The 13,635-nt window shown below is 39.1% G+C and overlaps 1 protein-coding gene across 1 annotated transcript; it reads right to left on the reverse strand.

Moving 5' to 3' along the window:
* Positions 1-1,666: 1,666 nt before the first annotated feature.
* On the reverse strand, positions 1,667-6,095 carry LOC115721028 (protein PELOTA 1). The gene is made up of 16 exons (XM_030650258.2): positions 5,909-6,095; positions 5,740-5,822; positions 5,086-5,164; positions 4,767-4,841; positions 4,628-4,684; positions 4,401-4,446; positions 4,119-4,194; positions 3,866-3,941; positions 3,729-3,761; positions 3,560-3,628; positions 3,291-3,397; positions 2,977-3,049; positions 2,744-2,782; positions 2,366-2,460; positions 2,087-2,193; positions 1,667-1,985 (listed from the first exon to the last, which is right to left on the reverse strand). The coding sequence occupies exons 1-16, from the start codon at positions 5,957-5,959 to the stop codon at positions 1,912-1,914; spliced, it is 1,140 nt and encodes a 379-aa protein (XP_030506118.2). The 5' UTR covers positions 5,960-6,095; the 3' UTR covers positions 1,667-1,911.
* Between the last annotated feature and the right edge of the window lie 7,540 nt (positions 6,096-13,635).

Genomic DNA, 13,635 nt, shown 5'->3' on the forward strand with positions numbered 1-13,635 from the left:
CATACTATACCTGAAATCTAAATTTGAATTTAGTAGGAAGCTCCAACCAACAATTTTTTAACAACTTCTTTATTATCTTTAACATTGAAATGGTAATTTCAGTTTATGAAGTATAGATCTTACCCTATTCATTGTAATTTTGTGTTTCTGTTTATACTTGTTTTTATGCAGATTTTTTCCAAAAAAAAAAACTTGTTGTTTGATTGATGTTTCCTGATGAATTCTTTCGTGCCCTTTTTTTCTCGATAGAAAAGAAGGGAGGAAAGGGACGATCAAGCTAATACCATATTTTTTTTGTAAATAAAACAGAAAATAACATACGAAAGTTTAAACTCTGTGTAGACGTATTTTTGTTAACTTTTTTACCCTTTTTGTCTGTTTGTGAAATTTTTACATTTTTAAAAACTATGACGGGCCCTTAATAGTAGGGGTGTTCATAAAATACTCAATCCAATCTAATCTGCAGGATCCAATCCAATCTAATCCTCAAAGTGCGAATATCTGTACTTGTACATATTTGATTGGATTGAGAAATCTAAAATCTTGCACTTATGCAAATTAAATGTTGATTTACATACAAATGTAATTATTCAATACAATTCACATCTATTTATATATATTTAAAAAGTTATAAATATATATTTCATATTTTAAAGAAAAAAAATAGTAATTTAAAAAATTAATACACATGGTATATATTTATATATAAAGGATATATAATTTAAAATAAACTAAACTTTTTTTTACATACAATTTCTTTCTTTTTTGGATTTTGTTATTTTTTATTTGTTTATTTTAATTTGTTGCTAGACAACAATAATTATTTATTTTATTGTGTTGTTGATTATGTGAAAATAATTTATATTTTCATAAATATTAAAAAAGTTATCATTCCAAAAAAATTGATTCAATCCGCGCCATTACGGATTTGATTTTAGCTCTAGTGCAAATTGAATTTGATCCAAAATATGAAATCCACACTTAAGTGGCGTTTGGTTGAAAGTAATGAAGGGAATGGAATGGAAAGAAAACAATATTCTTTCCATTCATTTTTTTGGTTGCATATTCAAGTATTCGAATGTCATTCCAATGGAATGGCCCTTCCACCATTTTGGTGGAATGACTATTCCTTTTTGAAATGGAAAAAAAAAAAAAGATCATTTTAATGCATGATGAGAAAAAATTTAATAATTTTTTTTATACATTTTAAATTTTATTTCATTTTATTCATATTTTCATTCCTATTCCTATTCCTATGTTTTTATTCCTCCCAACCAAATGCGGTGGTTGAAGGTAATGAAATGGAATAAAATGGAAAAGAAACAATTTTCATTTCATTCTCATGTTTGGTTGCATTTTAAAGTATTAAAATATCATTCTAATGGAATATTCTTCCCATCATTCTGGTAGAATGACTATTTCATTTTAAAATAGAAAGAAAGACCATTTTGTATTAACATGAAAAAAAAATTAATTAATGATTTTTTTATCAATTTTTTATGCATTATAAATTTTATTTAATTTCACTCCAATTCTCATTCTCACTCTTATGTTTTCATTCCTCCTAACCAAACGCTACTTTAGTTTGAATCGAATGCACTATGAACAAAACTATACAGATTGAATTGGACAAACACCCCTTACTATCAAAAGTAGAACAAAAAAATAACAATATAAGGCCATATGAAGACTAAATTTATATCAGAGGCACAACAGCCAAACAATTGAATAATACACATGTATGTAGTAGCTTCACCTGGCTATTCAAGAATTTAACCTAACTTCTATATTGATAACAAGCCAAGAAATAGTAAAATAAACCTATGTATGAAAGTGAACATCAACCTTATTACAGGTTTTTATATATAAAAAGAAAAATATAGAAAATACAAGAACAAGATGGATGCTTCTTCACATTTCTAAGTCTTCAAGGTCTGGTAAAGGGAAACGAAGAATTGCTGCAATGCCACTTATCTGTGCCAGTTCTGTTCATAAATATTGAAATTGTAAAAGATTATAATGGATCCAAAATGAAATTAAGAAATTATCATTAAGAAAGTAATAAGGGACAAAAGATAATACTCACGTTCACCGGAGACGTGCAAAGATGAAAATATATGAACATTACCGCCTGAATCCTTCACTGACTCGACCAAATTGACATACCTCCGCCTGGCAACTAAATCAGCATTTCTGTCCACCCAAAAGAGACTACTTGTTCAGTAAAGAAATGGGGTTTCATAAACAAAGGGGGGAAAAATGCTTGACTGTAGCACCAAACCAGCATAAAAAAAATGTATAGAACTTTATTCAAGATTACAAACAGAACTATGCCATTTGACCTGCCATGTCCAACATTACTAACCTGAAGAGATCGTCTGTGATGAGCAGCGTTTGAACAGCCATGCGCTCATGGGCTACCTCAACATGTTTGGGTCCATAGCATGCTCGAGCTGAATCCTGTCGAATCGCAAATATTGATTTAGTGTATAATCTTCCTATGTAATGAATTTCCTTACTAGAAATTCCTTTCATTAAAAATCTAACTGTGCTGTACAGTTTCAATAGTGAAAAGGGAAATCAAAACTGAAGTGATGGATGACTTTGTCAATACATTTAACTAAATTAAGTTCTCAATTGTGGTACACATGTTACTACTAGAGCAAAGCAATTCTTAATTTACAATGATTTATTTTTAGGTTAAAAAAAAACTGAAAGAAAATACAATAAAAAAGAACCTGACATTTGAAAGCATGCTGAAGAATTCCTCAAGAGCTCGGACCTGAAGATAAGAAAGTAAAATATAGTTCTGTAGTAAGCTAATAAACACGTGAACATGATAAAGACTTTTGCTTCTTTTTGTTTTTGAAGTGCATGCATAACACACCATGACAAGAATAGAAAACGGTTCACTACTATTTGTTCACAAAAGAAAACAAGGCAAAAAATGTAAACCCCACTGATAAACAAAAATACCTCTTGTGCTGCTTTAGTATCCTTGATCATATTCATAACATTAGGAGCTTCCAAAACCTCTTTCATACTATGCCTGTGTATAGAAAGGTGATAAAATTATCTTTAGAAGCAAAGTGATGATATCAAGAAAACATTATGACTAACAAATGCCCTAAAACTGATTTTGTGACATTGCCAGACCGAGAATAAATAAACATAGGTTTCAAATCTATAATGGCGTGAACAAGAAATTCACAAAATGAGAACCTAGAGAAGACAAATTACAAGAACACAACACACGGCACCAAAAGAAATAAAATGTTAAATGAGCATACTTGTAGCCTGAGGTTGTATGCACAAGAATTATGCGAGACTTATGCTCAATAATAGTCCTCAGTTGCTTTCTTTCTGCCTCCAACAGTAAATGTCGATGGAACTGATCCTAAAATGCATTAAGAGAAATAAAGAAACAAAAAGTTCTGGTAGTCAGATTTCTAAATATAATTCCATAAGTTTTAAAGTTAAGTTTTACTAATAGAGAGATTAGTAACCAACACTGATTCTAAATCAATTGGAAAGAGACTATGTTAGGCTTATTTCATACCTTAGTAAAACCTGGGCTAGCAATCACAGCACATCGAACAACATTAAAATCAACATTCTTCAGGAAAGCCTGAAAAAGAAAGCCGAATCTGAGACAGAAGACCCTTTGTAGTTTGTATTATATTCTAAAGAATACCAAAATATACTTTTATAATTGAAAATGAACTAACCTGTAAGACATTCTCGAAGAATTTATTCAATGCCTGTAAAATGACAAGATGAAATTATTGAATCTGAATCTATACTTTATGCTACAATATAGTTTTTTTCTAAAATATGTTCATCCAATATAAAAACAGCGACATACAGATTCATAACCAGCAATACCAGGTCCATGCTTGCGTGGAATTGAAGTTTCTATTCTTGCACGAGTAGTTGTCATACTGTATTCACAACACTAAAGTTAGAGTAAATTGTAGTAACATCAGAGTAAGGAAATGATAATAATGACCATGAAAGATGAAAATAAATATTGATATTAAAGTAGCAAACTAGTCAATATAAATTTTCAACTGTTACAACCATCAACTTGTAGCATGCTAAGGAGATTTCAGATGTACCTTTTACCAATGAGCATAATATGTGCTAATCCTTCTTGCATTAAAACAACAGCTAGATCTGCGCTTGCAGTGGGATCTGATATTTATATAAAACTTATAAGAGTCCATACTTGACTTAATTATTTAGGCTTGATAAGGCATACTTAAATGTTCAAGCATCCACACAACAAAGAATAGCACCGGAATTTTCAAGAAGAAATTGATCAAAAGAACTTAGTTGCTGTTGTTCTAGTTTTCAAGATTTTGATAAATTCAAATAACTAAAGGATCCAAAATGCATACCAGAGGCTTGTTGAAGTACATGTAATGCCAATGAATCCCAATTGTCCTGAAAAATAACGACACAATATACAAGAAGGCGGTAACAAAAGTCAGTAAGTATCAATAACCATCCAAGAGCCTACAAAAGATAATCACAGACATACAAAATGTAACCAACAACAATCTGCAATTCAACAGGACCAAAACACAATTACAAGATTAAAGATACTTATCAACAAAAGCAATACCTTTCTTAATACAAAAGGTCGATTCACCTCAAGTTCTAATGTATGGAAAGCTCCTATCTGCCATAGTCAATTAACAATAAGTTCAAAGCGGAAAACCATGAGACCAAACATATGACATTTAGTTCAGTTTGATACTAACCTTTACATGTTCATTCTCCAAAATATTTTTACCACGTATCCGCAAGACAGAACCAACCTTGTCATAATCTGCAACCTACACGAAAAAGAATATATATTAGAGAGAGAGAGAGAGAGAGAGAGAGAGAGAGAGAGAGAGTTAATAATTACTCGCATACAAAATAAGTTCCAACAAGGAATAATCTAGTTTAGAATCATTTTCTCTCCATATGCGTCCTTTGTAAGTTTATTGTTCACCAATACAAAATGACACCAAAAGTTAATATAGGTAACATAGATTCGGCTTACAATCATAAACATCAAAGTAAAATTCTGAATACCTCTTCAACTTTAACTTCCAACTTCAGCTTCACACGCTCTGCATCTCTTCCACCAGAAGCCGCTTCTCTAAGTACTTTCCTATAGTAAAGAACACATGAATGAGCTTGTCATGGAAACTGCCACTAAATACACTTACTACACGCAATATTAATTTTCATAAACCCAGAAGGAATTCTACGGCAATGTTCAATTGAGTGACTTTTAATTCTTGGACTCATTCTTTTTTATTTCTTGACCTGATCCATACTTTCCAAAATCACTTCCTTATTACCGTTATAAATAATTTGACCAAGCAAACATTGTAACCCAAAAAGGAGAAAGCAATGACCAATGCCTCTTTTTTTTTAAGTAACCAATGCCTCCATTTTCACCAATAAGTTTCAAAAGGTTTTCTATACCAAAATTTACAACTTCAAATCAGGCAAGTGATTCAAGTGAAAACTGTTGATTGAGTGACTTCTTTCAACTTACAATCGTTTACTATCTAGACCTGACTCAATATATATCAATATATAAAACCAAAACTGATCATGATTTTACCAACTAGCATAGACAGGAGGGTTGTCTACACCAAGAATTCATGCTTTTTAGTAGGAAAATAATTTAAGTGAATAAAAAGTCTCCAGTTTAACAAGACAATAAATAGAAAATACCTGACAGTTACAGCCATAACACTGTCCCCAGGAGCAATCAAGTTATAGGCATACCACAAATCGTCGGAATCAACAGCTACCATCTGCAACATCACCAATATAAGGATTTACAGAAGAAATTTATAAATATATATAATATTCTTAATAGCAATAATGAAAAACAACGAACCTTGACGCTTCCAGGTCCGTTTCGGACAAAGTCCTTGCGGACGATTTTCATGGTTGTTTCGGAGATTTGATGAAGACTTTCTTTTTCTTTTTTGAGCAAGCGATGTGGAGTTAAGAATTTTTTTCTCTCTCTTTTTTTTTTTTTTTTTTTGTCAGATGTGGAGTTGAAGATTAAGCTAAAATTGATAATTTTAATTATTATTATGGGGTTTTTTATTTTTACACTTTAAAATATTTTTTTTTTGTATTTTTACGAAATTCTACATAAAAATTCTTATTACAACTAGCTCTGCAACTTAAATTGCAACAAAAAATCCTATAGATTCCCTATTGTAACTAGCAGTGCAACCACTCTAGAAACACAAACAGTAATTTAAAAAAAAAATTATAAAAATAGTATATGGGGTAATTCCTCAACAACTTTTAAATAATTTCAGAGGTAAGTTGAAAAATGCCTCTTTTATTAATCTATTAACTAAATTTACCTCTAATTTTTTTTTAATTGAAACATACTTTTTCTTATATGTATTTCACCTAAAATGTCTTGACATAAGAGAGTCACATGGAGAGTATCTTGAAGTTAAAGGGGCAAAATTGGTACAATATTTAAAAAAAGAGGTAAAAGTAATAGACTTTAAAAAAGATGGTATAAATAGAAGAGTACAATATAAAAAAAAGTATAGAGTCTAATTTCCTCATAATTTTATTGATACGAAAAACAACAATTAGGAGGAAATGACAACATAAATGAAATCAAACATCCATCTCCATATGGAGTAAAAATGCCAATTTTAATTGGGATTATTTCACAAATACACAAAATAACAAAAGATTATAAAGACGATTATACGAAATTTTAAATATTTTTATAATGTTTGTGATTTTATTTACAGAAAATATAATTTTTTAATATATTTTTATGTTGTACTCTTGTTAATTTACTGTTTATTTTTTGTTATTTGTATATTATTTTTTGTTGTTGTTTTGATGTTATTTTTTTTATTATTTTTATGAAGTATTCTTATTATTTGTATAAAACACCTTAAAAATATATATAAAAAAATATATATATTTCTATAATCTTCTATAACTTAAATAAAGGCCACAATATTTTGAGTTTCTTCTTATTAAATTACATCTATACCCTTTTTAAAGATACATATAACAATACAAACAAATTACAAAATATTTTGGTTTTTTCTCTCATTGAACTACACATATATTATATTGAAGTTATAGATGCAAGTTTATATTCCAACATTTTTTTCCATTATATTTAATGTTGACCGAGATTTTCGGCAACTACTAAAATATGATTATAATATTGAGCTGTAAGAAAGCGAGAGAAGGGTTTTTACGTGGTTGGGGCGTTAATGAGCCTTAGTCCACGAGTCTTTGTTATTAATGGATGTATTTAATACAGATTCCACACTTGAGGGAATGTCACCCTTATAAATACAGAGAATGTTCTTGGTGAGTATTTACTCTTCTTGCTCATATGCAACCCAAGATTCTCGATCCCATTTAATGAGCTTTGAGGGGGTATTTATAGTGTTTTGGTGGGGTAATCCCTAGAATTGTTCTTACAAACGTATCTGTAAGTATCCATAAAGTTGGGTATTCCCAATGAATATACCATGAGTAATGCATGGTCAAATCCCTAGGTGCTGTAGGGTTTTTATGAGGAATGTCCTTTTTGCCTTGTGATTGATGTGACTCTTCGCAGAGTAGTCGTCGCTAGACTTAAATGATCATTACTGTAGCGCTGCTGTTTGGAGGTTGTGCCGTCAGACTTTATTGCGTGTTGTAGTCCCAACACGCTTCCTCCCATGCAGCATTAAATGCGACTTGATTGCTCAGGAGAAGCCTGACACCTCGCGGAGAGGCTTTATGTTATGCGAGCTTCCGGGAGCACCTTGCACTCCGGGTGCCTCCTCCGGGACCTATGCCCATGGTGCTTCCGCGTGGCATACAAAGACTTAGCAAATATTTACAAGTTATCTGATCTACGTGTCCCTGTTCGATTGGTCCACGTATATTGGGTGAAATCAGGGGCAACATTTACCCCCCAAGCCTTGTTTACTTGGAAAATAAACCAAGGCTTGCTTAGGTGCCTCCGGTTGACTCCTCGGTTCCCTGGCTCAAGCTCAGAGCGCGTGGGGGCGTATTTAATGATGGCATTAAATGCAGCGATTCTCTTTTTACAGAGGTGTCTCCGGCCGACTCCTCGGTTTCCTGGCACGAGCTTGGAGCGCGTGAGGATGCATCTAATGATGGCATTAAATGCAGCGATTCGCTTTTTGCAGAGGTCGATTCGTTTCATGCCCATTGATTGATGCGGCGCATTAATGGTGTCAGACGGATACTCAAACGTTTCCACCGCCTTTATTTCGACTCAATCTGGCCCGTTGATCTTTGGGTATTTGAATCGTGCGTTTCCCCCACCGTTCGATTGGTAGGTGGTGACGCCTGTTCCTCATGCACTTTTGCCTATAAAAGCCACCATCTCTCCTTCATTTTGGTTACTTTCCATTCCTTGCTATTTTTGCTCGAATTTCCCAGAGAGAAAATTCTTAAAAAACAACACGAACCTTCTGAACACTTCGCCATTTTTCCCAGTTTTTCCTTGTTTGCTGTTATCAGTCCTTCTCGTCTTTACTCGACTAAAATCAGGACCCCCAGTTCAACACTTCACTGTAAGTTTCTTGCATCCTTTGGTAATGACATGCTTTTACTTGCTTTGTTTGTTTTTTTTGGGTTCGCATTTTGAGATTTCTGGGCATGCAAGTGTTTAGGTTCTTCATGTATTCTGTTTTGTGTTTACTGCTTTAGTTGTAGGATCGCCATTATTATGGCTCTGTTATTATCGTGCATTTTCGTTGAAGAGAACCATATGTTCTTCGTTCAACGGTTGCTTAGGGCATAGAATGGGGTCTTTTTCTTTCTTTTCCCCTTACTGTGTAAAACCACCTTCTGCGATTTTACTGCACCCGACACTTGTTCAGGGAATCTTTCTAGGGTTTCCCATGTGACACGTGTCCGGAGGGGGCCTCTTTCCAGCGGTTAGGGGACCCCCATTCCCTTTTTCTTGACTTAGGGTTTGGTATGGGACCTAACTGCTGGAATTTTCTCTTTCTTTTTTGTTTTTCACAGAATAGAAAATGTCTGCCTCTGGTTCGAAGTCCTCGAAGAAGAGCGGGAAACGCATGGCCACTTTGGAGGAGGTTTACCTGGGACCCGTTGCCCAGGAGGGGTATAAGTCCCGAGCGACCGGGTGGGAAGCGGCTGAGCTTCATTCCACCTTAACCTGTCCTCATCAACTGGAGAATATTATGGACGTTGCCGGGATCAAACCTTCCACTTCGGGGACCTATCACCGGCCACCTCGCGACTCGGAGACGCCTAACCATAATTACGGCGGCTTCGGAGCCTGGAGCCAGACGCACCTGATGGCCGGTGCCATGCTCCCACTTCAAGACTATTTTGTTAATTTTCTTGTTTTTGTCGGCCTTGCGCCATACCAACTCATTCCTCAAGTTTATCGCCTGCTTTCAGGCTTATTTATTTTTTATGCCGCCCGCGGATGGGGATCTCCCCGCCCGGCGGAAATTTTATATTTTTATGAACTTGTATCCGTCCCCAAGAAAGGGGACAAACTTAAAGACGGTTTCTATGGGTTCCGGATCCATCCCGCTAACGAAGGGGTGGTTCCGTATAATAGGCAGACTCACGTCAAGGAGTATCGCCATCGCTTTTTCTTTTCCTCCGGGTTCAGGGCAGTGGATCACCCGGAGCTCCTTACTGAGTGGGTGAGGATCCCACCCTATCAGCGGACGACCCCTACGCAGACCTTCCTCCGGAGGGCCCAAGCCTTTGCCTCCTACGACCGCGCCGATCTCGATGTCGGGGGTTTGGTCACCACGGAAAACTGCAGGAAGGCCAAACTTATCCTTCCGCATCAATCCGTGGAGGACTCTAACCTCTCACGGGTCATCTGTCCCAATGTAAGGGCGCCGGTCGCGGAGAAGGCCTTCCGGGACGAGCTTATCGCCACGGCAGAGAAAAAATACCAAGACTATCTCTACCGGAAGGCCCAGGAGAAGGCATACTCTCAGGCCCAGGCGGCCTCTAGGAGGGGACTTCGCGTGGGGAGCCCGGTGGTGCGAAGGAGCCAGGCGATTGCCGGGAAGTCCGAGGCTAAATTTTTTGACAAGATTCTTCAAGAAGAGATTGGGGATCGTCCTGCCAGGAGGCCCCTTCGTATTGAGGATTCTTCGGAGAGGAAAACCCCCCGGCCACAGCCTTCGGTCCCAGAGCCAAACTCGGGGGCTCCTGGTGCTAGCACCTCCGGTGCCGGCGGTAAGTCTCCTTTGATAATTCGTTATGTTCCTTCCGTTGGCGAATACGCCAGTCATAGGCCTGTAGGGTTCGACGAGCGTCTTCATAGGTTTAGGATGCCATCGACCCGGTGGGGGGATCGTTTGAAGGAATTTTATTTTTCAAACTTAGGAGATTTTCTAGGTCGGTCCCGGATGGGCTCTGGCCCTCCGGAACCTATTCCCTTAGGTCCTTCAGCTTACATTACGTCCAGCTGGTTCCGGCCTTCGGACAGCTATCTCGGAGATGATGCTGCCAGCATTAAAGTTCAGGACTTTGCTAGGGCCGAATTAGGAAGTCCGGGTAGGAGTAGCTTATTTGCTGTATCTTATGTAAGTGGTTTTCCACGGATATCTAACACTTGCTTATTTTTGTGAAACAGGTGCTTCCATGGATGCCATCTTGGAACAGCTTGCCGGAGTTCACACTCCCGTGGCTCCTCCGGCCTTTACCTCTTCCCCCATAGCCCCTTCCCTGAAGGTCTCTTCTAGCGCTCCCCCTGACACTATTGATTTAGTGGACGACGAGGAGGTGCTTCCGGGAGAAGGCCAAGGAAAGCAATGGGGCTTCTCTGAGGAAGTCGCCGAGGGTGCGGGAGAGCTCCGGGCCCTTCCGGAGGAGGCTGAAGAAGGCGAAGAGGAGCCTGAGGTGGCTCTGATTCGTAAGCGCAAGGGCAAGATGATTGCCCAGGACGAGCCCAAGAAGCCTCGGAGAGCCGACACTCCTGCCCATGGTCTTGACGGCGGGGTTTCCCCCATGGAAGAAAATCTTGCTCCTCCCAACATCGTGCTTACTCCGGTCCCTGGGGATGAGGTGAGGCAAGAGCTTCGGATAGCCAAGCATAACTATGCCATGGACGAATACTCCCGGGGGTATGCCGAGGTGGAAGCCCTTAGGAGGGTTTTGCGGGTTGAGGTAGAGGCGAGCATCAACAACCCGGAATACCAGGATCCGTGGGACCTTAACTTGGACCCCCTATCGGACTGGTTCCGTCGCTTCCTTGGGCCCACCTTGGCTCCCTTTGCCGCGGAGATGACCGGCGAGTTTGCTTCTCAGCTTACCCGATGCGCGCCTAAGCGGTTCGCCACTTGTGCCTCCCTGAACTCTATCTTCCAGGTCCAGGACCTCAGCCATTCCCTCACCGTGGTAAGTACTTCGCAGTTTTGCTTTTCCCTTTATTTTTCTTGGGAATTTTTCTCTTACACTTGTGTTATTGTTCAGCTTGCTGCTGAGGCTGGCCGCCTCTCCAAGAACATCATAAACCATGGCTTCGTTCTGTCCGACTTTGGGGACATGAACGACGTCAGGAAGGTCCTTCAGGACCTCACTGCGGAGAGGCAGATCTACCAGGAGGCTGCTGAGCGCCAGGAGGCGGCTGCCAAGGCCAAGGAGGAGGAGGCCAAACGGAGGGAGGCTCAGGCGGAAGCCATGATCCGGGACGAGGCCCAGCGGAGGGACAGGTTGGAGGCCCAACACCAGGAGGAGCTGAGGGCACAAAGCGAGGCTGCTGATAAGGCCAGGGGAGACCTCCGGGAGGCCAGGGAGGCTTTGGACGAGATGGTTGCCAAGGTGAGATCCTTAGAGGAAACTCACCAGGCGAACATAGAGTCCAAGGCCGCTCTAGCTGCGGAGCTGAAGGAGCTCAGGGACTTCAAGGAGCAATCCATCAAGAAGGCAAAAAGAGCCGAGCTCCTTTCTCCTGTTTCCTGCGCCCGGTGTCCGAAGCGCTTCGATGATGGGGTCTACATGGCTTGGTCCACCAACGACCAAAATATCAAGCTTACTTTTTATCCCAAACCCGAGGACATGATTGCCAAATTCCGGGAAAAGAAGAAGAAGCTTGATCCCATGGTAGAGGCACGTATCGGACCTCGCCTTCCTCCGCGCATTGACTGAGCTGCTGTATGATGACCTAGTATAACCAAGATTCCACCCGCTTCTTTTATTATTCTCTTTTTTTTTTCTTTGTACATATTTGTTGCTGCCTGGGAACAATATATATATAGGTAGCAGTTTTTATTCGAAGGGGAGACAATATATTTTTTTAAGGCCTATCCCCGGGCCATTTATATGTATATGACCTGCCCTTTGGGTCAGGATATTTTATATGTGATCTTTTCTTTTGTCACATACTTATGCTTTTTAACCTGTCCTTTGGATCAGGGTTTTTATACTTATGCTTTTTATTTTTGCGCATACTTTTTGACCTGCCCTTTGGGTCAGGATATTTTACTTAGTTTGTTTTTCTGTCTGTCCGTGCGGTATACCCTAGTACCCCCCTGAGTGGCATAGAAACTTTGTTTTTAAGGCACTCAGTTTTATTTAACATGTAGAGGAGGTATACATTTGGACGGTACAAACCCTTTGAACAAAGTCTAAGTTTTATTTCACTACTGGTAATATTTTCTGAGGTGATCGGCATTCCAGGCTCTTGGCACGGTGGTCCCTTCCATTCTTTTTAGTTTGTAGGTGCCGGAACCGATCTCGTCCTCGATCTCATATGGTCCTTCCCAATTTGGTCCAAGTACCCCACTCCGGGTTCCTGGGTGGCTGGGAAAACCCTTCTTAGGACCATATCCCCAATAGCGAATTTTCTGTTTTTAACCTTAGAGTTAAAATACTTGGTCACCTTCTTTTGATAAGCAGCCATCCGTATTTGAGACTCATCCCGGAGTTCTTCGACTTGATCCAAAGCTTCTTGAAGCAGTGCCTGATTTGTGGCAGGATCGTAAGTCGTTCTCCTGTGGGATGGGAATAATGTTTCTACCGGGACCATTGCTTCACAACCGTACGCCATCGAAAAAGGCGAGTGACCGGTCGTGGTTCTGGGGGTCGTCCGGTAGGCCCATAATACCCTTGGCAATTCTTCAGGACAGTTGTTTTTGCAGGCCAGCAGCTTCTTCTTCAAGGTGACCTTTAGGATTTTATTGACCGCTTCCGCCTGGCCGTTTGTTTGAGGCCTGGCTACCGCGGAGAAGCTCTTCACTACTCCGTGTTGGTTGCGTGTCGCAAATTCCTCGCAATCAAATTGCTTTCCATTGTCGGAGACTATTTTGTGAGGCAAGCCGTATCGACACACTATGTTTTTGATAACAAAGTCCAATGCTTTCTTGGCAGTTATTGTCTTCATAGGCTCAGCCTCTGTCCATTTGGTGAAGTAGTCTACTGCTACTATTGCATACTTTACCCCTCCTTTTCCTGTTGGCAGAGACCCGATGAGATCTATTCCCCAGACCGCGAAGGGCCAGGGACTGGTCATCAGGGTGATCTCATTTGGAGGGGCTCTCGGTATGTTCGCGTACCTTTGACACGAGTCACACTTTTGGACATAGTCTATACAATCTTTTTTCA

This window comes from Cannabis sativa, chromosome 2, assembly GCF_029168945.1.
Source record: "Cannabis sativa cultivar Pink pepper isolate KNU-18-1 chromosome 2, ASM2916894v1, whole genome shotgun sequence".
Classification (NCBI taxonomy): Eukaryota; Viridiplantae; Streptophyta; class Magnoliopsida; order Rosales; family Cannabaceae; genus Cannabis; species Cannabis sativa.